The sequence below is a fragment of the Rhinopithecus bieti genome, unplaced genomic scaffold, assembly GCF_001698545.2.
Source record: "Rhinopithecus bieti isolate Rb0 unplaced genomic scaffold, ASM169854v2 scaffold_21117, whole genome shotgun sequence".
Taxonomy (NCBI): Eukaryota; Metazoa; Chordata; class Mammalia; order Primates; family Cercopithecidae; genus Rhinopithecus; species Rhinopithecus bieti.
In genome coordinates, this window is record NW_016810185.1 from 1,073,570 (window position 1) to 1,100,032 (window position 26,463).

The 26,463-nt window shown below is 50.4% G+C and overlaps 1 protein-coding gene and 1 pseudogene across 1 annotated transcript in view; one reads left to right on the forward strand and one right to left on the reverse strand.

The window, feature by feature from the left end:
- RUFY4 (RUN and FYVE domain containing 4) overlaps positions 1–26,463 on the forward strand; it is a 65,011-nt gene that overhangs the window by 27,249 nt on the left and 11,299 nt on the right. The window contains exons 3-10 of the mRNA XM_017891573.1: positions 17,281–17,432; positions 17,549–17,655; positions 18,800–18,925; positions 19,201–19,307; positions 19,646–19,789; positions 20,219–20,288; positions 21,508–22,155; positions 22,822–22,928. Coding sequence (XP_017747062.1) covers positions 17,387–17,432; positions 17,549–17,655; positions 18,800–18,925; positions 19,201–19,307; positions 19,646–19,789; positions 20,219–20,288; positions 21,508–22,155; positions 22,822–22,928 — 1,355 coding nt within the window. The 5' untranslated portion in view covers positions 17,281–17,386. The remainder of the gene's footprint in view (positions 1–17,280; positions 17,433–17,548; positions 17,656–18,799; positions 18,926–19,200; positions 19,308–19,645; positions 19,790–20,218; positions 20,289–21,507; positions 22,156–22,821; positions 22,929–26,463) is intronic.
- Positions 6,421–11,432, reverse strand: LOC108541837 (C-X-C chemokine receptor type 2-like; annotated as a pseudogene).

Consider the following 26,463-nt stretch of genomic DNA (forward strand, 5'->3'; position numbering starts at 1 on the left):
CACTGGCCATCAGAGAAATGCAAATCAAAACCACAGTGAGATACCACCTCACACCAGTTAGAATGGCAATCATTAAAAAATCAGGAAACAACAGGTGCTGGAGAGGGTGTGAAGAAATAGGAATACTTTTACACTGTTGGTGGGACTGTAAACTAATTCAACCATTGTGGAAAACAGTGTGGCGATTCCTCAAGGATCTAGAACTAGAAATACCATTTGACCCAGCCATCCCATTACTGGGTATATATCCAAAGGATTATAAATCATGCTGCTATAAAGACACATGCACACGTATGTTTATTGCGGCACTATTCACAAAGACTTGGAATCAACCCAAATGTCCATCAGTGACAGACTGGATTAAGAAAATGTGGCACATATACACCATGGAATACTATGCAGCCATTAAAAAGGATGAGTTCGTGTCCTTTGTAGGGACACGGATGCAGCTGGAAACCATCATTCTCACCAAACTATCGCAAGAACAGAAAACCGAACACTGCATATTCTCACTCATAGGTGGGAATTGAACAATTAGAACACTTGGACACAGAAAGGGGAACATCACACATCGAAGCCTATTGTGGGGAGGGAGGAGGGGAAAGGGATAGCAATAGGAGATATACCTAATGTAAACAACGAGTTAATGGGTGCAGCACACCAACATGGCACATGTATACATATGTAACAAACCTGCATGTTGTGCACATGCACCCTAGAACTTAAAGTATAATAATAAAAAAAAAAGAGATCATGGACTAAATAAATAACATTTCTAAAACTCTAATGAGAAAACTGATAGGTTCATAAAACTGTTAATCAAAATCAAGCAGAATAAAAATTGATTACATGAAATTGAATAACTGATATGAATTATGATTTTATATCATTTGAAATATTGTTGGTTCTTTACCTAAATGTCTTGTTTTCCAGATTTAAGAAAAGTTTCTCTCTTAAGCTATCTGCAGTTTAACAACAATTTGGTGAGGCAAATTTTCATGAACAAAGGTGAAAACATTTACTTATTCTTCCTACTTGATCCTTCTAAAATTTGGAAATTATTTGTGAGAACTTTTTATTTTATGACAATATAGTTATTCACATAAGTTCAATAAAATTCTGTTTCCTTTATAACAAGATGCAATTAAAAATGTTAATTATATTATCAGGGTTAGACTAAGTTATCATGTTTTAACTTATTTCCGGGTACTGCAGATAAAATCAGAAGCCTGCCTTAATTTGACTTCCTAGTCTCAAAATTAAAAAAATAATAATAATAAGATACAAGGCCAGGCACATTGGCTCTTGCCTGTAATCCCAGCACTTTGGGAGGCTGAGGCAGGCAGATCACCTGAACTCAGGAGTTCTAGACCAGCCTGGGCAACATGATGAAACCCCATCTCTACTAAAAATACAAAAATTAGCCAGGTGTCATGGCGGGCACATGTAGTCCCAGCTACATGGGAGGCTGAGACTGGAGAATTACTTGAGCCCAGGAAGTGGAGGTTGCAGTGAGCTGAGATCATGCCACTGTACTCCAGCCTGGGCGACAGGGTGAGACACTGTCTCAAAAAAAAAAAAAATACAATCTAAGATTCAATCACTGTTTTTACTACACTTATATAAATAATCAGGCCAAACCTGATAAAACTAAATTTGGTGTTACTCTGATTATCTTCAGTAAAAACTGGGATGTCTAGAATACACTCGTTATTGCTTTTGTATTGTAGTCCAGTGCATTGTTTTTGATTTTTTATTATCTGACTGTAGAATAGACTGTATCCTAAATTCTTCTGAGTTCCTCCAACCCAATTTTCCCCTATGGAATTACTAAGCAGGAAATTACTCTTTCCTAAAGCCCTAAACTAAAACTAAACAACTTAACACACATTTCAAGGAGCAAGACTCATGCCTGATGTATAGGTCCACACAGAGAGTTCACCAACCATCCCTGCCCCAATGCCATCATCAGATATTTGAACTACAAAACTGGCAACTTCATACTATAGGCAGCTTTTCCCAAGACCGTCAAAATATAACTCCATAGGTAGTACAACTCCTACCCCTCTCATTGATTACCTTTTCCGCTTCACAGGATAATGCTATAATTAAAATTTCACAAATTAGATACTGCTATGGGTAACTTGACAGAATCTAACCTAAAAAAATTCTTCAGTCCACCTAGCAAGTAACTTTGGCAATATTCTAGTAGGAATTTTTGTTCAGATTGTCCCTTTTCTAGAGTTGGCACTCTCTGCTTTAATTCAGCCCAGTCACGGAATGCTACACAATGGCGGCAACAGGTCTCAATTTGATTTGTCTAGTTGGTTGCCTTGAGGCTTGGGCTTTTTGTTCAAAACCATTGTACAAATCGGATTTATTATATTGTTGCTAGTTGTTTTTTGTATTCTGCTCTGTAAGCTCTGTTTTATTGCCTGTCTAATCTTTGCAAAGCCAGTTCTCTGAACAGGGCAATGTTAGCCCCACACTTCAAGATGATTACTGAGGCCTGCCAGAATAATCAGCTAGAACTTGGTGCTAAACTCCAGGCAACTCTGCCCTGAGAGAGCTTTTTCCCCTGCTTCTGGCCTCTCTTGCCCAAATGTGACCCGGGTCCCTGACACTGACTCTTGTACTTTCCCATCAATGTGAGACCACAGGGATGGGCTCATCCTGGCATGAAGGACAATGAAGCCTAACTTCAAGATGGTTACCCAGTGATGCTTTCAGACAACGATCTTGATCAACATTCCTTTCACATTTCCAGGTCAGTAGGGGGCCAGAAGTGACCTTGTATGGAAATGTGAAAATTGGTTACATAAATTACAGTTATCTTGTCATACACAACCAAACTAGAGTCGAGTGTCCAGAGGGGAAAAAAGCACTCAGTGCACAAAGGACCTAACCAGGTCCTTACATCCCAGTTCAGCTGCTGAAATGACCTGCTGTAACCTAAGACCAGTTTTACCAAGTAGCTGCTGTGATTTCAAGATTGGTTTTATCCAGGCCAGGCACAGTGGCTCACGCCTGTAATCCCAGCATTTTGGGAGGCCGAGGCAGGTGGATCACTTGAGGTCAGGAGTTTGAGACAAGCCTGCTCAACGTGGTGAAACCTCGTCTCTACCAAAAATTAGCCAGGCATAGTGGTATGCGCCTGTAGTCCCCAGCTACTTGGGAAGCTAAGGCAGGCGAATCTCTTGAACTCGGGAGGCAGAGGTTGCAGTGAGCCAAGATTGTGCCACTGCACTCCAGCCTGGGCATCAGAGCAAGACTCCATGTCAGAAAAAAAAAACTTAATGCCAATGAGTTTTCTTTCAAAACAATACTTAACATTTCTCTTTCTAATAAAACCGGCAACATTCTCTTTGTTGCAACGACCACCCCAGTCTGTGTACACGCCCTGAATTGTAATTCTGTTTTGCCTCATAAAAGATTTTGTTTAGAAAGTCATCTCTAGATATTACATGACTTGGACAATTCCTAGACATTTGTCTGAACTTTTATAAATCTACATATATTATAATTTCTTATACAAATGAGTAAGCCATTTGCTACACATGCTGTTCTACCTTCCTCCTTCATTCCACATTATTTCTTGAAGAACTTTCTGGGTCTGCTCACATACCTACTTCATTAATTTTTTAAGGTTCTCTTATAAAAAACAGTTTATTCAGGTGTAATTTACCAACTATCAGACTTGCCTGTTTTAAGGATACACTCCAATGTTTTTAGTAAACTAACAGAGCTGTAAAAGCATCACCACGATCCACATTCAGGGTATTTCTATCACCCCAAAAAGAACCCTTGTGACTATTTATAATCAATCTGTGTTCCCAATCCCAGGCCCAGGCAATCAGTCATCTGCTTTCAGTCTCTGCAGATTTGCCTTTTCAGGAAATGTTTTAGGCAAAAGGAATCATACAATATGCGGTTCTGTTCTGGCTTCTTCCACATAGCAGGATGTTTTTAGCTTTGGTTTTAAACAACAGCATTCACAATATTCCCTGATGTGGCTGCACCTTGAGAGTGTAACTAATCAATTCCCTATTGATGAACATTTGGGTTTCTTCTAATCTCTGATTTTTGTAAATAAGGCTGCAATGAATGTTCTGTACACATGTGTCCAATTAAGCAGGTATTTCTGCAGGATAGGTTTGTAGTAGTATAATTCCTGAATCAGAGCTTGTGTGCATTAAAAGAGATGTCATCAAATTGCTTTCTCTAAAGCTTGTACCTATTTATCTACTACCAGCAATGCATGAAAGTATCTTCTTCTAATCTGGTGAATTCTCACTCCAAAACTGCAGGATGCAAAAGCCTGCACTCCACTCTGCGCAGTGGATCCTCAAAATTACCCGAGTTGTCCCTGTGCTCTTCGATCACTTTCTCCTTAGCTTTTCCTTTATTTTAACATTTTAAAACATTTCTGTTGTGAATAGCATACATACTACAAGTTAAGAAAAACTTACGTTTATAGCCTAAGGAATAATAATACACTAAAGCCCAAGCATCTATCATGTGGGTACAGAAAGAGGACACTATCAGGGCCTTCAAAAGCCCCAGTGTGCTTCTGCCTTCCCTGACCCTTTAATAAACATCACCTGAACCTTTGTGGGAACCATTCTTTTTCCTTAGAGTTTGCACATAAGTTTGTGTGGAGGATTTGTACTGAGTCAGCATGATACGATAGAATGGTGATTCCCCCAAATTCTCTTCCTTTCACATTTCCAGATCAGTGGGGGGCCAGAAGGGACCTTGTATGTGAGATCTGGAAGGGGGAAATGGAGCAGCAGTTTCATTCTGCTTCAGCTCAGGAAGGTCAGCGCAAGGCGCCAGACACCTTTATGGGTGTGTGCTTGGGTGGGAAAGAGAGAGAGGGAGGGACACTCAAAGTGGGTGCTGCTGGCTGAGCTGGGAGAGCTCTCTGCCTTCCTGCTACCTGATCAGGGGGATTTGGTGAACTTACTCAACCCTCTGCACCTTCTAGCTGAGTCCCATCCCTGACACTCCTGACTACTGCTTCAACCAAGGACATGAGACGCCCTAAAGCATCCCAGAACACATTTCTTTCCATGATGCGTGGTCTACAGCAGGAAGCTTGGGTTGTGGGCAAGGGGATGGCAAGACTGGGCTCCATCTCTATTCCATCCTTCTCTCTACGACACAACAAATAACAAAGAGATTTACTTCTTGTAAAGACTCTCACCCAAGACCTCTGCTCACTCTTGCCCCACTTCTCTGTAGCAGTTTGGAAGCTTTTGGTTGGAAGAAACAAAATAAACACACAAACGTGGTTTAAGCAATGAAAGACATTTAACGATCTCATTTAGCAAGAAATTCCAGCCTTGTTTCTTTGGCAAACGTACCTTTGAGGACCAAGGTATTTTCTTTTTAACTGAGGTAAAATATACATAAAATTTTATCATTTTAGACATTTAAGTGTACATTTCAGTGGCATTAAGTACTCAGACATTGCTGTACAACTATCACTACTGTTTATCTTTACAACTTTTTCAACATCCCAAACATAAACCCTGTGCCCATTAAACCATCACTCCCCACACTCTCCTCCCCTCAGTCCCTGGTAATCACTATTCTACTTTCTGTCTCTGTGAATTTGTTCACTCTCAGTACCTCATGTAAGTGGAATCATAAACTATTTAGCTGTTTATGTCTGGCTTATTTCACTTAGCATAACATTTTCAAGGTTCGTCCATGTTGTAGCATGTATGAGTACTTCATTCCTCTTTCAGGCTGAAGGATACTTCATTATGTACATATCACATTTTGTTTAGCCATTCATTCATTCATTGATGAACATTTGGGTTGTTTTTGCCTTTTGGGTCTTGTGAATAAGCTGCTATGAACATTGGTGGACAAATATGGGTTCAAGTCCCTGCTTTCACTCCTTGTGGGTCAATTCCTAGAAGTGGAATTGCGGGATCATGTGATAATTCTATGTCCGATGTTTTCAGGAAAGCTGCCATACTGTCTTCCGCAGTGGCCACACCATTTTACATTCCCGCCCTCAATGCTCAAGAGTCCCAGTTTCTCTACATCTTTGTGGACACTTTCTATTTTATGATTTTGTTTCTTCTGATACTAGCCATCCTAATGAGTATGCAGAGCTGTCTCACTGGAGTGTAGATTTTCACTTCTTAGAATACAGAGTGCCTCAGACTCAGGGGCGGGATGGACAGAGCTCCAGCAAGTGACGTAGTAATTAAATTATGGCAAGAGGTGAGGCACAGGGCAGGCTTCTAACCCTGCAAGAGAAACTGTAAGAACGTTGGACCTCCTTGCTTCTGGGACCACATGGGCTGCAATGGCACTGAGGACCAGAAGAAGAAACCAGTGAACATGAGTTGTATTGTGACGTGAGAGAAGGGAGGACCCACGGGGCGGCACTTAGGAGACGTCTTAGAGAGTAGTGAATGTGCCTGAAGAAAGCCAACAAAGGAAGGCCGCTGCTTTGGGCATGGCGAGTCTGGCTGATAGCCTGTGTGCTAGAATCTTGCGGAGTCCATGGCGAAACTTCTGACAATGAAGGCAGAGTAGATGAAGGGGGTTGAGGCAGCTGTGAAGATGCCCAGATTCGGTGGCACCAGGACTGGTCGATGCGCGCGGCGCTGACAGTCTCCTTGTCTCTGGGTTCTCATGAGGGTGGTCTGCAGCAGGACCAGGTGGTAGGGCAGCCAGCAGAGCAGGAAGATGAGGACAACAGCAAAGATGACCCGCATGGCCCGGTGCTTCTGCCCCGTGTGGGCCTTAAACAGCGTGCGCAGGGCGAATCCATAGCAGAACAGCATGACCAGTAGTGGCACCATGAAGCCGAAGGTCTGGGGCAGGATCCGTAACAGCATCCGCCAGTTTGCTGTATGGTTGCCCATGTCCTCATAGCAGACTGGGCTAACATAGGGTGGTCCTTCAGAAAAGTGAGATGGGTAGGGCCACTAACAGGAATAGGGTCCACGTACCCAGACATGTGAACTTGACCAAGTGGTGCCGCTGGGTCAGTGTGTGGGGCGCATGGATAATGGCCAGGTAACAGTCCATGCTGCGGCAGGCCAGTAGTAGAATACCACTGTAGAAGTTGACTTCCTTCAGGAGATAGACCACCTGGCACAGATTGTGCCAAACATCCAGCCATTCATCTTGGAGCTGAGATGGGCAATGTCAGGGAAAAGAACAGGTCGACCAAGGCCAGGTTCAGCAGGTAGACATCAGCGACAGAGTGGCTGACTCAGCTGAATAAGATAACCAGCATCAGCAGGGAGTTTCACATCAGATTCAGTAGAAACATCAGGGCGTAGATGATGACCAAAACATAATTGATCTCTAGGGATTCTGACCAACATGGGGCAGAATCTAGTAGAAAAGGGGTCGGGTCAAGGCTGTAACTGTAATTACTAAATTCTCCACTGAAGATGTCTTCCCACATGTAATTTTCCCAGCTAAAATTTTCCATTTTTGAGGTAAACTTATTTTCTGGCCTATAGAAGACAGAAGAGGATTATTGCACAATAAACCCTACCCAGATTATTGCCCATCCACCCAAGAACCTGGGATAGGATTCTTTGTGTTGGTTTGTATATTACATGGAAGTAATTTTCACCTCTAATTTGTATATGGCAGGTAAAGTTTTGAGACAATGTTAGTGATAAATGCCACAGTTTATCAAAAGACTTCCGTACTGGTTCCCTTCCATGCTGGACACGTATTCTTAGCATTTCCCGTGACATCACAGTCTCCCAAAACTTTGTAGAACATTCCCTGTGGATAATAACTACAGAACACTCAATCCTACTTGGATCCCTCAGGGGTGAGCACCTTCAGCTGTCGAGGCTGGGTTTAATGTTCAGAAACATGAGATGCCACTCAGTTCTTAATCAGGGGACCAAGCAGCCACTCCAGTGGGGTTGTACCCTCAAAAAAGATCAAGGTTTGACTGTAAAGGTGAGGGATGAATCTCTTTGTGCATCCTTCTGAAAGTTATTTTGAAAGAAGTATTCCAGAAAATGCTTTGAACAGTTTGGAAGGCTCGAGCTAGAACAGTCTTCAGTTAATTAGTAAGGCCTAGTGTTTCTCTTTTGGGTAAAAGGAGGCCTGCTCCGGGAATGTGTGTGTAGTTTGGAAAAGTATACTAAAAATGATAAGCGGCCAGGCACGGTGGCTCATATCTATAATCCCAGCACTCTGGGAGCCCGAGGCAGGCGGATTGCCTGAGGTCAGGAGCTCGTGACAAGCCTGGGCCATACAGTGAAACCCAGTCTCTACTAAACTACAAAAAAATGAGTTGGGTGTGGCGGCGTTCACCTCTAGTCCCAGCTACCTGAGAAGCTGAGGAAGGGGAACTGCTTGAACCCGGGAGGCAGGGGTCGCAGTGAGTCGAGATGGCACCGCTGCACTCCAGCCTGGGCGGAGAGCAAGACTCCGTCTCAAAAAAATAAAATGACACAAAATAAAAATAAATAAAAAATGATAAGCAAGTGCGCTGCCTGATTATTCCTGTGGGTGGAAACGTAACAGGTTATTTGGGGAGCTCTGAGCAGCCATGTGCCGCCATGCAGGATGAGCAGACACAGCCAGTTCGCACCCCAATAAGAGGGAGGGGCGGCAGGAAGCAGAGAAGACAGGGGCTGCACTACCCTTGCTTGGTGGCTCTCCAGCCCTGCTGGGGCCCCTTCCTGTCCTACACGTGTGTGCCTCCATCCAGCCCTGACTCCCCTGTTCTCCTCATTCAGTCCATCTCTGCTGGCTCTGCTCTTGCTACAGAGGCAGCAGAGATCCTGCTCTGGGGAAGCCTGGGTGTAGAGGGTGGGCTGAAGCCATTCAAAAATGTTATCCCAGTTTCTCAAAGAAGAAGTCAACTAAAGCAATCCAGCTCTTTTCTGAACCACAAAACAGATCGCCCTCTGGCCATTGCCTTGGAGTAAGGGATGACCATCCTACTACCCACCATGTCTAAGTCCATAACCTATCTCCAAATGGAACCCAGTGTCAGAGAAAAACCAGGAAGTTAAAGGTCCAGGACCCACTTCACACTCACCAGGCTGGGCACACTCAGAAAAACACACCCAAGAACAATGTGGGTGAGGAAGTGGAAAGGTCAGAACTCTCCCACATTGCAGGTGGGAATGTAAGATGGTGCAGCTGCTTTGGAACACAGTTTAGCAGTTGCTCAAAAAAGTTAAACATAGAGTTACCACATGAACCAGCAAACCCCATCCTAGGTATGTACCCAAGAGAATTGAAAGCTATGCCCACACAAAAGCTCATGTTCATAGTGGCATGCTCCAGCCCTCAGGGATTAACCAGTAGGCAAGGGGCAGAGTGGGCCAAGAGGAATAGGAAGAACCTCAGAACCTTTGCAGGAAGCAGCTGGGGGCAGACCTGGTAGGCACTGAGTCATGGGTGTGAGGGAGGGGCACAGTGTGAGGGCAGAGCATCAGGCTCCCGGTTCCCCAAAACTAGCAGGGAGGTGGGGCCTCTGCAAGTGCTGTGTCAGACAAAATAAGCTCACCACGTCACACATCAGCCCATAAGGCAAGGTCCTTAGGAAGCTCTTCCTTCACCTGAGCCGAGCTTCCACCTCTGAAGCTCCTCTTCCTTCAACCAAACAAAAGTCTTTTCTGAGCCCTATTGATTCCTGCTCCTATCTGGGTAGAAACAGGAGCCCGAGGGTCCCCAAACTCCAAGGCTTCAGCCACAGCCCATCAGAGGCCAGAAGTTGGTCACAAAACAATAGTATCTTCCATGAACCCATAAGCACCCCACCCCAGCCCCGCTCTACCTGGTCACCAGCTTCGCTGTACTTATACTTTCTGGACACCGCCACCTCCCTGGGAAATTCTGCACTGGGACTTTGCGGAAAGTGAAGCATGAAGAAGTATGGGATAAGGGATGGGGAAGCAGAGCCAGAAGGGCTCAAGGCCAGGTGCCTGGAAGCAGAGGGCCCCAGGCTGCCTCCTCCACCACCAAGAACCCTCAGCTTCTCATCACAGTGCTGGCTCCCAGCCCTGGTGGTCAGCTGGACTGGCCAAGATCCCCCCAGCCTGGACCAGCCCACTTCTCTCCAACTCCCTTCCCTCCATGGGCAGCAGAGTCCAGGCCAACCTCAAGTTGGGTCTCCAGCGCTGATCCCATTCAGGGCTCTCCCACCCACCTCTCCATCTCAATCCACATCCTCCCTCACTCCCTCCCACAACCCTGGGCCAGAGGTGTCAGGCGGGGGTGCCCCAGCTATAGCAAGTGCTGAGGTCCAGGGAGAGCTGGAGTGGGGGAGATAGGAGTGGCCACCAGCTGGCAGGGGCAGGTGCAACTTGAGGCCAAGTCTGAGCCACCATGATCTTTACTCACCCCCAGCAGCTTCAGGAGGGGAAGAGAGGGTGCTCCCCCTACACCTTCCCCACTGCTGCCACGCTGAAGGGCCAAATGAGGCTTCCAGAGGAGAAGCCTTTGTGCCCAAAGACCCTGGCAATCTAGTTTCCAGGTCCTCCTCCTATTCCCATCCCACAACTGCCTGCCTCCCTGCCCTCCCCCTCCAGTTCCTCCCCACCTAGCACCCATCCTGTCCCCTATCCCCATCCCCTCCCCTGCAGGGAGCCCAGCCTGGGAGCACAGCAGCCTTCTCCGAGTCCCCCTTCATCACCCCAAATCCAGTTTCCTCTTCTAGACAGTGGCCAGCCTAAAACATCTGGGCAGGCAGTCCTAGCGCAAGTCCTGGATTGGGGGTTGGGGTACAGACACTGAGGTCAGCTCCATATGGATTTTCCAGCCTGGTGGAGAATCGTCTCATCTTTATGAGATGAGAGGGGCCATTTTCAATGTCATCCCACTCCTTCTCACCCACACCCAAGCTATCTCCTTGTCCAGTCCTTTCTCCAAAATTAGTCGTGGCCCCACTCAGCACTCTCCCTGGCCCACTGCAGGCAGGGCATCAGCGTCAGAGGAGAGGAGGGGTGGGAGGAGAGGGAGGCGCAGAGGGGAGGCAGCTACAGTCTGTTCATTAACCACCTTGACTGGCCATTTCTGCCCAGAGTGGTGAAGAAGGAATAAGGACTTGTGGCTGGGGAGGGCGGAGGGGGCACTCCTGCCAGGCTATGCCCAAGGGCAAGGGAGCAGGGCCCACGATTTAGAGTGGAGATGGAGACAGTGCTTTGAACCCTAACCTTACCAGGCCTGCCAGCCCCACTCACTCACTCACCTTTCCTGTAGAGGAGCCACTGAATGAGGTGGGTGTCTGGGACAAGGGATTCCCAGAACAGGACTGGTGGCTGGTGATGCGAGCAGAGGCTGTGGCTGGCAAGAAGCTGGTTTCCCAGAAGAAGGCAGCGAGTGAGCCTGTGTCCAGGCAGGGCGTGGGGTGCAAGGAGCAGAGCTGGTCCCAGGGCCACTGCTGGGAGCAACTGAGCAGAGGGCTTTACTAGTGGGGTTCCCTCCCAGACCAGCCCAGGGGCGGGCCAGCAGTGCACCGCCTCCTTCCAGGAGACAGCCAGGAGTGGGCCCCTTCCACCAGCCATGGCCTCCTTTAACCCCTGCAGTGCCCTGCTGGCTGCACTCTAACCGGCTCTGGCCAGGCCGTGGCAGGGCGCAGACAGCTGGGCAGGAGATCACCAGGGAGTGCAGCTGCCCCTCCTTCAGCCACTGACCTAGCAGCCTCCCTGGGGACAGGAGGGGCAGGGCCAGAAGGCTTGGGGACAAAGTGGGTAGGGAAGGAGACAGGGAGGCATCAGGGCCTTGAGAAGACCAGGACCCCATACAAGAGACACAGGTGCAGAGAAATGTCCAAAGTGCTGCTAGGTGGGGAAGGATGGTTGCTGAGATGGTGATGATGATAATAATGATGATGATAATAACAGTAACAATATAACAACTGTCAACTTTTCTTTTCTTTTCTTTTTTTTTTTTTTTTTTTTTTTTTTTTTTTTTTTGAGAAGGAATTTTTTTAAGAAGGAATCCAGCGCAGGCTGGAGTGCAGTGGTACAATCTCAGCTCACTGCAACCTCCACCTCCCAGGTTCAAGGGATTCTCCTGCCTCAGCCTCCCCAGTAGCTGGGATTACAGGCGCCCGCCACCACACCCAGCTAATTTTTGTATTTTTAGTAGAGACGGGGTATTGCCACGTTGGTCTCGAACTCCTGACCTCAGGTGATCCTCCCGCCTCAGTCTCCCAAACTGCTGGGATTACAGGTGTGAGCCACGGCACTCGGCCAACTGTCAGGTTTTCCTAGAGCACTCTGCTTTATGCTATTTCCAATTCATTTTGTGAATGCAGGCCAGGAATCTCACTTTTTTTATTTTAACTTTTTATTTTAAAATAATTGTGTGTTTATAGAAGAGATTCAATGGCGGTAGAGACAGTACAGGTCTCATATATCCTCCACCAGCTCTCCCTACAGGTAACATCTTACATTACGTGCCACATGTGTCCAAACTAGCTAATTTGCATTGCTGCAATGCTATTCAGAGGACTGTGAGCCCTATGAAAATGTCACCATATTCTGAAGTGTCTGTTTTCTGTTCCAGAACCCAATCCAGGATCTCACATGACATTGAATTGTCACGTCTTCACAATGTCTTTCAAAATGTGACAGATTGTCAGTGTCCTTGTTCTTTCACAAATACCACACTGTCTTGATTACTGTTGCTTTAATGGTAATTTCTAGACTCTGAGAGCTGAGGATACCAATACACCTGTGTGTTCAGTCAGTGGGAAGTTTGTACACCTTTCTGTATTTATGAAATATTTCAACACAGTAATGCAGACAAATGTCTGAAGCCGCCTTGTCAGTCGCCGTCTCTGTGAGATGAGAGGGGTCATTTTCAACTTCCTCCCGTTCTTGATTATCTATGTACAAGCCATCTCCGCATCTGATTCTTTCTCCCAAGTTAGTCGTGGCCCCACTCAGCCCTCTCCCTGGCTCATAACATCTCTAACCCCAGCCACTGGCACCACCCCGCAGATGGCTGCCCCCACCTCCCAGGCTCCTTGCTTTGCCTTCCGCCCTCCCAATCCATATACACACAGCACACATGGGAGGGCTCCAGGAGAGCCAGGAGGAGGAATGGGGGCATGTAAGTAGCAGGACTGGCATTAGGAGTGCCCTGGCAGGCAGCCCAGATGTCTGGGTAGCCACTGAACCCTGGGTCATGAGGGGATCAGCACCCAGGAGATGTTTATCCACCCCAAGAACGAGGGTATCACCCCTCCTCTAGTGAGGGCCCAGGTGATGGGTGTAGGCTGCTCTTCCCTAAGGCCCTGAAGCGGAGTTGCTGCCTCAAGCAGCAGCAACCCCCACTGGAGCCAGAGTCAGGGCACAGCAGCTGGGATGGAGCTTGATCCCCATAGATAGAGGAGGGAGGGAGTCACAGGTGAGGGAAGTCACAGTGAGCTTCCAGGCTCTCCCAAGAGGCCTCTCAGAAACCAGCCTTCATCTATCGCAGAACAGACACTCAGTCTCCGCTCCCCCGTGGTCCCCGCCACTGTCACACAAGCAGCAACCAGAGTAGCACTGACACCATCTGCTTCCTCCCCAGGTAGACATCCATCCTCCATATAGTCTCCCGTCCCCTCGCTCCAACCCAGTCGCCCACGCCTCATCCATCTCGCCTTGCTGCCTCGCCCACACCCCTTACGCTGCCAATGTATGTCGACCACGACACCCATGGTTCATGAGAGGTGGCTGTTGCTGGAAGTAAGGTGGGAAGCATGACGAGTGGTGACAGGAATTCCAGTCACTAAGCAACGTCTCACCCAGCAATGTGTCAATCATGCACCAACACATGAAGTCTACTAAGTATTATCTTCGTGAGAGACCAATCTCAAATTTGAAATAGCGTGTTCTCAACCCATCCCTGAGTAGCCTCTCTATAAAACAATCTTCCATGAACCTTTTCTGCTCCTGTAAAATGTCACTCTGGAAACCTCACGCCCTAGTTCCATCCACACAAGTGAATAGTATCGACTCGCTCTAAGGCTGCACTGTGCAGACATCAATCCTCCTGCACAGAACATGGTGTTGATACCTGCTCCGCGAGCTCAAAACCACTAGTCCCTTCCTGCCAGGATCTATTGACTCCAGCTATTGGCTTAGCTCTACCGTGTCTTGTAGTACCGAGCACAACGAGTAAATGCACGGGTATTAAGTAATTGATTAATTAAAGTATTAATTTTTTAATATGATGTCGATTAAGGAGCCAACTCGATTCAACCATCCTGGAGCCAAGTTCTTATCTGTCCTCACGTTGACCCTCACTCGCCTACACAACTACTACACTCGAAGCCCTCTAAATCAAAGGCGACAAGCCTCCAGTAGCGTCCTGGCCCAACTACCAAGGAGATTAAACCACTATCGCTCTACGTTACCCAGCCACTCCAGGCCTGCCCCCTCTTGGGTGGCTCCCTAAACCTATAATCCTTTCAGAGCTCAATATGGTCGATATTTGACACATCTTATCTAGAGTCGATGACCACCAATATATCTACACTATTCTCTCAAAGTGCATAGTGACCCTAACGGAACCCTCCACCCAACGAGAAAGGACACCTTATAGTCACCCTGCTTCATCTTGATCCTGAGGCATCCCTCATTTAGACTACCACCCACTGCTAAGGCAACTTCTCTACAGTAGCAGCAACTGACAACCTGTCCTCCGGAGTCTGCCCCGCTGCTTACTGTGTCAGCGTGCCCTGGGCTTGGCCAACCACCAGCCTCCTCAGGGTGTCCTCCCTCACCCATTCCTGCAGCTCCTACCTGAAGCAGTAGCTGCCTTCTCTCTGTGCCAACTGAACACCATGGGCTCCCAGCACCCAGCCAGCACCCAGGCCTGGGGACTCCCTCATGGCAAGTGACAAAGGGAGACCGGAGGACAGGGGGTCAAAGGAGGGCAGAGGGCTGGAGGAGGACAGGGGGCTGGAGGAGGGCAGGGGACTGGAGGACGGCAGGGGGCTAGAGAAGGGCAGAGGACTGGAGGGAGGCAGGGGGCTGGAGGAGGGCAGGGGACTGGAGGAGGGCAGGGGACTGGAGGGAGGCAGGGGGCTGGAGGAGGGCAGGGGGCTGGAGGAGGGCAGGGGCAGGGACCCGGACAGGGCTTCAGACAGACTGAATTGGGAGGGCAAGAAAGAGGCCAAGGGTGCAAAGGGAGACGCAGGGAACAGAGAAAGGGAAGGAATGAGGGAAAGACAGGGACGGGAGACAGGGACGTGATACAGGAGACAGAGATGGGGGCTGCAGCCTCTGCATGAGGGATATAGGAACAGAGGAGAGGGCAGACAGGCTGGGGCATCCCTTGTGCTGGTTTTTAGATGCGGTTCTTGGGGTTTGTGAAAACAGCCATCCTCCCAGGCCTCTGCTCCTTTGCCCCAATACTAGCCCCTGGAGCAGCCCAGCCTGCAGAAACGAGGACCCGGCATGGAAAGATCCCAGCGTCAACAAGGCAGAGTACAGCCACGGGGCCCGTGAGGGGGCCAGCCCACCTGGGAAACACGCCTGGCCCATTACTGGGCACAGGATCTCACTGGTGGTCTCACATCCATCCTTTTGGGAATGGGATCAGGACTGGGGGTCGGCACTGGTGACCAGCACTCACGGGGACCGCTCAGCTCAGTGAAGTGGAGAGAGGAAGGAGGAGCGTGGTGGGAACCTCGCCCTCCCCTCCCTACCCTGGAGCGCCGCCTCACAACCCAACCAAACAACACGGAAGAGACAACCACAGGAACAGCAGCTGCGGAGCTCCACGGCCTCCCTCTGCCCCCTGGTGGCGAGAAGGAAGAAAAGCAGGAGCAAGTGCTGAAAACTAAAAGGAAACTAGCAGCAGTCCCACTAACCACAATGGATCAGCCCCCATTTGGCCAACAGGTGACTCTACCCCAGGCCGGCCTGAGATGACCCATTTCCCATCTCACCATTCTGCCCCAGTACACTACCACTTCTGGATCCTGCCTCTACCACTTCTTCCCTGCAGCGTCTTCGGTTCCCCCACCGCTGTGAGCCAGGTTCCCCCTCCAGGCTGCTGGGCTGAGACTGAGTCACTTCTTCCCAGGCTGTAAATCCTGGGACAGCTCTGCAAGGCACCGTCACTAGGGAGGGACTCAGGCAGCAGAGCCGCGCTCTCGTGCCCCAGCCAGCCACGCTCTCCTGGGTGAGTAGCAGGGAAACCCTGGAACTTACGGGGATAGAAGGGGAGTGATTCTAGGAGCCAGGGAAAATAAATGCATGGCAGAGATGAGGGAGAGGAGGAGACACATGGAGCCGTTCGTGGATTTCACACAGGATCTGGGCTGGAAGAGGCTGCCGAGACCATCAGTCTAATCCTTGGTCTACAGGTGGGGAAACTGAGGCTCAAGGAAGGTGAGTGATTTGCCCGAGATCACACAGTGAGTGCGTAGCCAGGCCAGGATGGAGACCCAGGTCTCTGGACTCCTGACCCCATCCTCCCTAAATCCCATGTCCCACCCACCTCCTTCATTTACCTCCGTTTCCCTCTCCCCTCCCCTCCACTGTGTCCCACTGCTGCACCACTGCCACCCCACCCCAAACTCCAGCAGCCGCAGCCTGCAGGACACCTGGGTTTTCCACTCCATACCTGGTCTTGACTAGGATCTCAGAATAAGGCCACCAGCTGTCGGGGCCACGGTGTCCCTCTCTGGGTCCCAGGACCCATCGGGAGGAGAAGAGGATAAGATCCCCCTGGAGAGAAAGGCAATATTAAAACCAGCCCTGCTCCGCACACACACACAGCATCTGCTCAGCCCCAGCCCTGGGGCCACACTTTACTTCTGCACCCTCTCCTCAAAGAACACACATTTTCCACTCAGCTGGAGCCCAGGAAACAATGAGTGTGTGTCTCGAGGAGGATGAGTACCCAGGCAAGGCTGAGGGCACCCCATGGGGAAGGAGGGGACACCCCCAGCCTAGTGTCTACATAGCATGAGCGCTCACGGGGTCACTTACACCAAGTCAGGACCCACAACACAGGACCTATGGGCACACAGACCTGAGTTCAAATCCTGGGTACTTCTGTGATGTTGAATAAAAGACTTACGTTCTCCAACCCCCTGTTTGTCCTGGTCTAAAATGGAGTTAATAACCTCCAGGATGATGTGGGGTTTGAATGGGGCAAGGGCATCAAGTGTTAGTACAGTGTCACCCAGGTACTGCTCAATCGGTGGAGACCACACCATCATCTTCACACACTGGCCTACAAGACAGAGCTGGGATTTTCCCCCCACTAGGTAAGTTGCTATGTCACCCGAGATAAGTCACTTCCCCTCTGCAGTCTCTGCGTACTGCTTTATGTAAGGAGAGAGCTGGGCAGTGAGGCCGAGGGTCCTTCCTGGGCTCATAGTCCAAGTCGGAAGGAATCACATCATTTTCAAGTACCCATGGCAGAAGAGGCAGCCATCCTCAAGATCACCAAAGACCTAAGAGGTGAGTGTGTTCTGAGAGATGTTCTGGGACTGAGTCGCGGGAGAAGTCAGGGTCTGGGAGCCCCTCCCTCAGCGGCCTCGCTACTTGTTGCCTGACGCCTGCCATCCTCCCTGCAGCTGCCGTCTCTGCCATCCTCCAGGGCTATGGGGATGGGCAGGGGCCAGTGACGGACACCAGTGCCGAGCTGCACAGACTCTGTGGCTGCCTGGAGCTGCTGCTACAGGTGGGACCTTCTCCTCCCCCTCCCCGTCCTTCTCCCCAGACCCAGACAACTGGCAGGACATTCCTGGAAAACAAGGGAGGAGCCACAGTCCCATTCCTTACCATGCACTGGGCCATTTCCCTCTCCCTCCTGACACCTAACCTCACTCTTGGAGGCTGTCACTGCAGCTTGAGAAGCGAGGTGAGGCAAAGTGGGGCTGGAAGGGACCCGGGCCTTGGGGCGGGACCCAGACCTGGGGGTAGCCCCCACTGTTTAAAGCTTCAGAGACATGGATGTCCTAGGACTGGCTCTTCCTGCTGCTACTCAGAGCCCCAACTATGACCAGCACCAGCTTTTATTGAACACGTGCTATGTGTCAGGCTTTGGCCTCTATATGCCTGGCTTTGTACAATCCTCACTCTCACCCTCTGAGTTGCCTGATGTCCACCCCCCAACACCCCAACACACACCTTCCTACTTCTCTGACTTCATCTCTTGCTAGCCTGCCACTCATCTGCTGCACTCCAGCTCCCCTGGCCTCTTGGATCTTCCTGGAACACACCAGGCATGCTCCTGCCTCAGGGCCTTTGCACGTGCTCTCCACTCTACCTAAAATGCTCTTCCACTGGAATGTACAGCACACTTTCTCAGCTCCTTCAAGCTAGAAGGCTTTTCTGGACACCCTAGATTTTCAACACACCTGCCACACACACCACGCACCACACATACACCCACCACATTTTCCATTCTCTTTCCTGCTTTATTTTTGTCTCCGTAGCAGTCATCACTATCTAACATACTCGATGCTTTACTTATCTCATCTGTTTGTTGTCTTAACTCCCCTATCAAGATGTAAGCTCCATGAAGTCAGTTTGTTCATAGCTGTATCCCCAGAACATAGAACAGGGCCTGGAACATAGTCAGTGCTCAATAAGGGCCTCTGAATGAATGAATGAATGAATGAATGAATGAGAACACTGAGGCTCAGGGAGGTCAAACACCTTGCTCATGATCACACAGCCAGTAAGGACAGGGCTCAGTCCGGATGCCGGGTGTGACTGCAGGAGCCCTCTCTTCCAGCAGGTGTCCCCTCAGCACGCTAGAATGCAGGGTGTGTTCTAGGAGGAAGCATTTCTACACTTTCTTTGCCTCATTTTGGTTCTAGTTTGACCAGAAAGAGCAGAAGAGCTTCCTGGGGCCTCGGAAGGATTACTGGGACTTTCTCTGCACTGCCCTACGACGGCAGCAGGGGGACATGGAGCCAATCCACTTTGTCCGTTCCCAGGACAAGGTATCCAGGGCCAGGCAGCGAGAAGACTGACAGGGTGGGGGTGGACATAGGCCTGCTCCTTCTCCCACATCCTGCTCTACCGACCATAGACCACTCACTTGCTCCGCATGTCTCCTAAACCCTGCCCGCAGCACCCCTCCAAACACCCTTTTCCTCCCATGGCCTCAGGTCCCCCCACACCCTTCCCATTGCCCAGCACTTCCAGTCCCCTCCGTGTTTCCTGGGCACCCTCTGTCCTAATACCACCCCCCCTTCTGCCCCTGTGCACTCTGCAGTTGAAGACCCCTCTGGGGAAAGGCCGTGCCTTCATCCGCTTCTGCCTGGCCCATGGGCAGCTGGCTGAGGCCCTGCAGCTCTGCCTCCTGAACCCAGAGCTCACCAGGTGGGGCTGCTGGGACATCCTCCTGCCAATGCCATCTAAGCCACTTTCCCTCCTTTGTAAAAGAGCCCTCCTTTACCCCCCATGGATGGCTTTCTATCAAGGACCATTACAATGAGAGTCATGAAGGAAAAATTAAGGGAGAAAAGGCAGAGGGAGGTTGGAACCCAGGAGTCCTGGCAGCATCAGGGTTCTTAGGCCTCCTGCTCCTGAAGGGCCACAACTCTGCCTGGGGACCAGCCTTGTGACGGTGTTGAGGTTGAGCTGGGGTGGGGGTGGTTGGGGTCGAGGGAAATAGCCCCAGGGTCAAAGGCCAAAGGTTCTGATCACTGTTAACACAGGGAATGGTATGGACCCCGGAGCCCTCTGCTCTGCCCAGAATGCCAAGAAGACATCCTGGACTCTCTCTATGCTCTCAATGGGGTGGCCTTCGAATTGGACCTCCAGCAGCCAGACCTGGATGGAGCCTGGCCCATGTTCTCAGAGTGAGTGGGTGCGGCCAGGAGGGAAGTTTCTTTTGACACCTGATCCCATGGCCACCAAGGGTCCCAGGCAAGCCCCAAGCCCTCAGCCTCCAGCCCCATCTGTCTCTGCCTCCTTTTGCTCCATGACTTTGGATCCTTCTAGCCTTCGATGTTCCCAGTGCAAATTCATGGCATAATGCAGCCTAGAATATGCACTCACTAACGACTTCCTGGGTGGTTGAGGTGGCGGGCTGGAGGATGAATGGATAGCGGGATGCTGGGAGGGAAAGTATGGATGAATGCAGGATGGGATGCATGAGGGTAGGTGGGCAGGAAGGAGGAAGTGTCATGGGATGAATGGGCGAGTGGAAAGAGGGGATACCCTCCATCTGAGGGCCAAGCCCACCACCGAAGAGAGGCCCAGGGTCCCCCTGCCTCTTTCACTTTCAGGTCACGCTGCTCGAGTTCCACCCAAACCCAGGGAAGGAGACCCAGAAAAACCAAAGATACCCCAAAGAAGGTGCCTCTGCCTCTGCCCTGCCTTCACTCTGAGTTGCCTCTTCCCTATCTCCTTGGCGTGCCCAGTTTGAGTAGTAACTGAGCTTCCCCCTCTGAGTGTACAGAGACCCCTGACCCAACTGGACAGACAGAGCAAGAGGCCAGTGTGTGGAGCAGGGGACTGGGGAACTGCAGAGAAGGAGAGGGCTCCTATTCCTGGGGTGGGGACACTGGGAGAGAAAGGAAACTCTAGCACCCTCTGCCGGAGCCACTGGGCCCAGAGGAGGAGAAAGTTCCAAGGGGGGCGGGCACTGAAAGCTTCAGGAAACAGATGAGAGATGCCCTCTGCTGAGTCCCCTGCACTGGACAATAGACAAACAACTCAGTTCAGTTCAAGAAGCGACTAAAGACCCAGGTTGCCTGGTCGAATTCCAGCCCCACCCCTTACAAACTATGGTTCTTGAACAAGTTACTTGTCCTGCCCCATAGGGATATTGTGAGGATGAACTGAGACAACTCACATCCAGCACTGCACAGGGCTCCTGGCTACACGCTCCCCTCATGGCACCATGAGGTCACCTTCATTGTTGTTATCATCATCCCACAAGCACATTTTGCACCCCCACCAGCTCCCAGGCACTGGATACAGATACTATTAGTTCTCTGGTCTGAAAAGTTCAGGGTCTCTTCGTGGAGATAGATCATAAAGAAAAGCATTGCAATATATGAATTCAGTGTAAGTGACACAGAAATGAACAGAGGAACATGGGAGCACAGAGAAGGCTTCTTGAGAGGTTGCTCTTAGCTGAGTGTTGGTCTAGTCAAGATTTCATCACAACCCTAAAACCGGATATTATCATTCCCATTTTGCAGATGAAAAAACTGAAATACGAAGTGTAGTTCAGGAGGAAGGATTAAAGGAAAGGGGTGGGTGGAACTTAGGGGGAGCCAGATCAATACCCAAGACCCAGGTGCAGGAAGGAGAAGGATGCGGACAGGGGAAAGGGAGAGAAAGACATCAGGATGTACTGCTGTCCCTCACCAGACCAAAGCATGGCGCTCAGATCACCTGGGTGTTGCTAAAAGTCAGATTTGAGGTTTGATAAATCAAAGTTTCCAGTGAGAGGACCTGGTACCTATCTATTTAGCAAGCCCATTAGATCAGCACTGTGGCCTCTCCCATGCACCAGGTCAGTGAATTGGTGCTGAGAGGGGTGACTGGTTTGGGGTCCTCTCCACAGATCCCAGCTGCATATGGAGGGCCCGAAAATGTCCAGATTGAAGACTCACACACCAGTCAAGCTGTCTGTCTGCAAGATGCACCCAGTGGACAGCAGTTGGCAGGGCTGCCCAGGTCCCAGCAACAAAGGCATCTTCCTTTCTTTTTGGAAAAGAAGGGGGGAAATTCCAGGAGACATAGGTACCCCCAGAGTATGTGGGAACCAGAAGAGGAGGAGCTTCAACTGGACCAGGAGGAAGGAACCCCATGGATTGAGATGTTTCTGGGGAACTCAACACCCAGCACCCAGGGACAGGGGAAGGGGGCTATGGGTACTCAGAAGGAGGTGATAGGGATGGAGGCTGAGAGCACAGGGGTTCTGCTGGGTGCAGAGGGTCAGAGAACAACAGAGGATACTCATGAAAAGGAACCAGAGTGGAGTCATGTCCAGAGGCTGCTGATGCCCAGCCCCAGAGGGGCCATAGCGGGAACAGTATCCGGGACCAGGCAGGGATCGGAGGACTCTAGCATCCTGGGGGAGCCCTGGGTCCTTCAGGGAGTCACAACAAAGAAAGGCTCTACCGTGGAGAATCCACAAGTGCAAATAGAAGTTACCCTTGTGGCCAGAAGGGAGGAGCAAGCCGAGGTGTCCCTGCAGGACGAGATCAAGGTGAGAACAGTTGAGCTCCATACCTGGTTATTCTCCCCTCTCTGACCTGGCCCACAGATGAGGGTCTGAAATGGTAGCCTGGGACCATTCCCTCCCATGGATCAATTTTTATTGGCCCACTCAGGATTATTATTTGGGAATGCCTTTGAAAGCCATGCATTCTTCAGGCCACCACAGTCCCCACATCTCCCTATTGCCTCACGCTAGACCCACTTTATTCAGCAATACTTCTTGCCCAACCCCAGTAGGCATTGGAGTTTGAGATCCCTTCCCAGCAGTTCTTCCAGGCAGTTACTTCCTCTCCAGTTCCATATCCTCATGATGGTAGGTCTCGTCCCCAAATCTAAGTTCTACTGTTGCAGAGCCCACCTAGTTGTTCCTGTGGTAGATGCTTCTCCTGGAGGTCACTCAAGATTGTCACCAAGCCAGGAACTTGCAAGTTTCTGAGTTTATAACTTCCACCCTTCAGTGAAGGAAGAAACAGTGGCCCAGGTTCACCCAGAAGCAAGGCCTAAGACAGAGTCAGGCATCAGAGCTCCCAGCACTGCCCCCAGCCCTGCCAGGGTATGGCCTGGGATCTCTCGGGAATGTTGTTCAGGTCAGCCCCGGTGTTGGGGTCTCTGTCCTTCTCCTTCAGCCTCCTCCTCCCCTCCTTCCACTCCCCAGAGCCTCAGACTTGGGCTCCGGAAGGCCGAGGAGCAGACCCAGCACCAGGAGCAGCTGCTGAGGAAGCAGGACAGGGAGCTGCAGGCACTTCAGGAGCAGCTCAGCAGGTAACCTTGGCAACCCACAGCACAGGGCACTGGAAGGTGCTCCCTGAGTCCTGCTGTCAATCACGGTCAAGTCAATGAGGTCTTGTGAGAATCTCCTGTGCACCAGGTCCTGGGCTGGGCACACCTTTGGGATCTGAGGCCTGCAGGGCATTGCTCCTGATCCCAGGGCTCCACCCTCCCTCCCCTGTGCATCCCTTTCTCATAGGCCTCCCAGAGCAGCTCCAGGAGAGGCCCCACCTCCTGGCCTGCTTCCCTCCCACCCTCACCCCTGCCTCCCTCTGCTGCCTCCCCTGGGCAGCTCCTCTCTCTTTTCCACCCTCTGCCTCCCTACTCCACTGGCCTTCTTTCCCCCATCTCTTTCTGTCTCCCTCTTTTACTCGGTTTCTTTGCGTCTCATTTGCTTCTTCCTGTTACACCACCTCTCACCCTCTCATAATCATAGCTATCATTTACTGAGCATTTACTATGTCCCAGGCCCTGCTGTAGGTGCTTCTGCGTAACACCCTTATGAGATGAGTTCTATAGAACCCCCATTTTATGGAGGAGGAAGCTGAGGCTCAAAGATGCTGCACAATTCACCCACCATTGGCTGGTTAGCAGGGGAGCTGAGATTCAAGGCCTGCAGCTGACTCCAGAATCAGTGGGCTCAGACGCCCAGCTCAGGCAGCATGTCAGGTGCCTGCACTTCAGTCTCTCCGTTTCTCTTGCTCAGTGTCTCTCACCATCCAGTGTCTTCATCTTCCATCATCACATTGACCTCAGGGGCCCACAGCACGCTGTCTGTCTCTACTATGCCCCTCAGTCCTCAGTCTCTCGGGTCTCAGTTTCTCTCTCTCTCTTTTTGTAGAGACGAGGTCTTACTACATGGCGCAGACTGGTCTCAGATTCCTAGGCTCAAGCTTCAGCCTTCCAAAGTGCTAGGGTTATAGGCATGAGCCAGCACACCCAGCCCATAATTTATTTTTTAAAGTCTCTTCTCCCTGCAGAGATCTTCCGTGGCCTGAATCAGCCTCTCTGTGTCTCTCTCCTGTGGTCTCCGGGTGCCTCGGTCTGCCCACCAGCCCCTGTCTCTCCCTCCCACATGGCTAACACCTGCCCCAGGTCCAACAGATACCAGTCAGACTCCAGCAGGGCCTGAGTAGCTGTGATTCAGCCTGAATCACTGGGAAGCCTGCTAACTCTCTGCTTTGGAGGGGAGAGAGGCCCAGGAGCCCAGAAATCAACCCAAAAGGGTCCCTCGGGCTCCTCCCACTCCACACTCAGCTGAGCCCACAGTGTGGTCAGCAAAGGTTTCCATGATTCAGGACCCAAATGACCATGGGGGTTCTGCCCACACGAGAGTCTTCAAGGGATCAAGACAAGCTAGGAGGAGCAGCTGGGAGGTTGTAGAGAGATGGCCTGGCCCCGGCTGCTCCCTTTGCTGGGGGCCCTGTCTCACAGACCACAGTGCTCCGGCCACCTGTCACTCATCATTTAGTCATTCCACAAACACTCTGTGCACCCACTCTGAGCCAGGCCTGTCCTAGGTACGGGAAATCCTCTCACAGAAAAAACAGGCCAAACACCTGCCTTTATGGAGCTCGCATTCTAGTGGGTGAAGCAATAAATGTGATTAGCAAGTGAAGTACCTAGGATGTCAGATTGGAATAAGTTATAAGAAGAAGACATAAAGCAGACAAGAGGAACGGGACGTGTTGGTGTGGTATTTTACATTTTAATAAGGTAACATGGCCAGGGAAGACCTTCCTGAAAATGTGACATTGATCTAAAGACCTGAAGGAAGTGAGGATCGAGCCCTTTAACTATTCGGTAGAATGTTCCAGGCTGCGGGGACAGCAAAAACAAAGGCCCTGATGGGGGACGGGCAGGGCAGCTTCTAGGAACATCAAGGAGGCCTTCTGGGCCCCAGTAGAGTGAAGGAGGGAGAGGATGTGGGAAAAGGTCAGGTGAGCCAAGGAGGCAGGTTAGAGAGAGCCTGTGAGGCATGGGAAGGGCCTTGACTTTGACTCAGAGGAAGATGGGAGCCACTGAGGGCTCAGAGCAGGAGAGGGACTTGACGTTTTTTAATGTCAAAAAGATGTTTATATGCTTTTCCAAATGCTTAACAATTAAATGGTTTTTAGTATATTCAAGAGTTATGCATCCACCACCTCAATCAATTTCAGAACATTTCCATCTCCCCAAGGAAAAACGCTGTACCCGTTAGCAGCCACTCCTCATTCCTTTCCCGGCTCTAGGCAACACCAGTCCACTTCCTCTATAGATCAGCCTGTCAGAGGCTGACATGTTTTTTGTTGGTGGTGGTTTTGTGGTTTTGTTTTTTGTTTTTGTTTTTGAGACAGAGTTTCGCTCCTGCTGCCCAGGCTGGAGTGCAGTGATGCCATCTCGGCTCACCACAACCTCCGCCTCCTGGGTTCAAGTGATTCTCCTGCCTCAACCTCCTGAGTAGCTGGGATTACAGATGCCCGCAACCATAGCCAGCTAATTTTTTGTGTTTTTAGTAGAGATGGAGTTTCGTCATGTTGGCCAGGCTGGTCTCAAACTCCTGACTTCAGGTGATCCACCCACCTTGGCCTCCCAAAGTGTAGAGATTACAGGCATGAGCCACGGTACCCGGCTTCATGTGTGTTTTAAAGGCCCCTTGGAGTTGGCCTGTTAGCAGGCAAGCTGAACACAGAGAGTCCAGTGAGGACCCTACCGCGCAGGGGAGAGTGGGGGTGCTCAGACTGGGCTGGCAGCACGGAGCAAGGAGAAGCTGCTGGGCTTTGGATGAAGCGTGAAGTAGAACTTCCTGAGGATTGGATATGCGGTCTAAAAGAAAGACAGAAGTTGAGAATGACTCTGAGCTTTTCGACCTGATCAGCTGGAAAGCTAGTCACCGTTAACTGAAGTGTGCGGGCTGTGGGAGGGCAGGTTTGTGGGGAAAGTCAGAGCTTGTTTTTGAACATGTTATGTTTAAGACACCTGTTAGACATGTTAGACAGGGACTGCTGGACAAGCAGCTGAGTGTGGAACTCAGGAGGGAAGTGTGGGCTGGGCGATCGATCCTGGAGTCCTCAGAGTAAGGATGGTGAGTAAAGCTGACCCTGAGGCTCAGAAGAGGATGTGCTACCCTGATGCCTGGGACCCAGGGAGCTAAGGACAAAGCTCACTCCCAAGAAAGGAGCCCATGGGCATCAAGCTGGCGATGAGTTCCTCAACACAGAGAATAGAAGTGCCGAGGGACCCATTCATTCCATGGACATTTATTATGCTTCCACAGTGGCCATGAGCAGTGTGGTGAACAAACCTGGCCCAGCCTGCTCTAGAAGACCTGGTACAGATAAACAGATAGCAATCCAATGGCCATTGGATAGATGTTAGGGAAAAAAACAAAGGCAGGGAAGGGCACGGACAAAGGATAGTCAGTCAGACTGGGGGCCAGGAAGTCCTCTCTGAGGTGACGTTTGAGCAGAAGCCACAACCACATGAGAGACTGGACTGTTCAAATATTAGTGAGAAGTGCTGCGGCCAGAGGAATGGCCAGAAGACATGT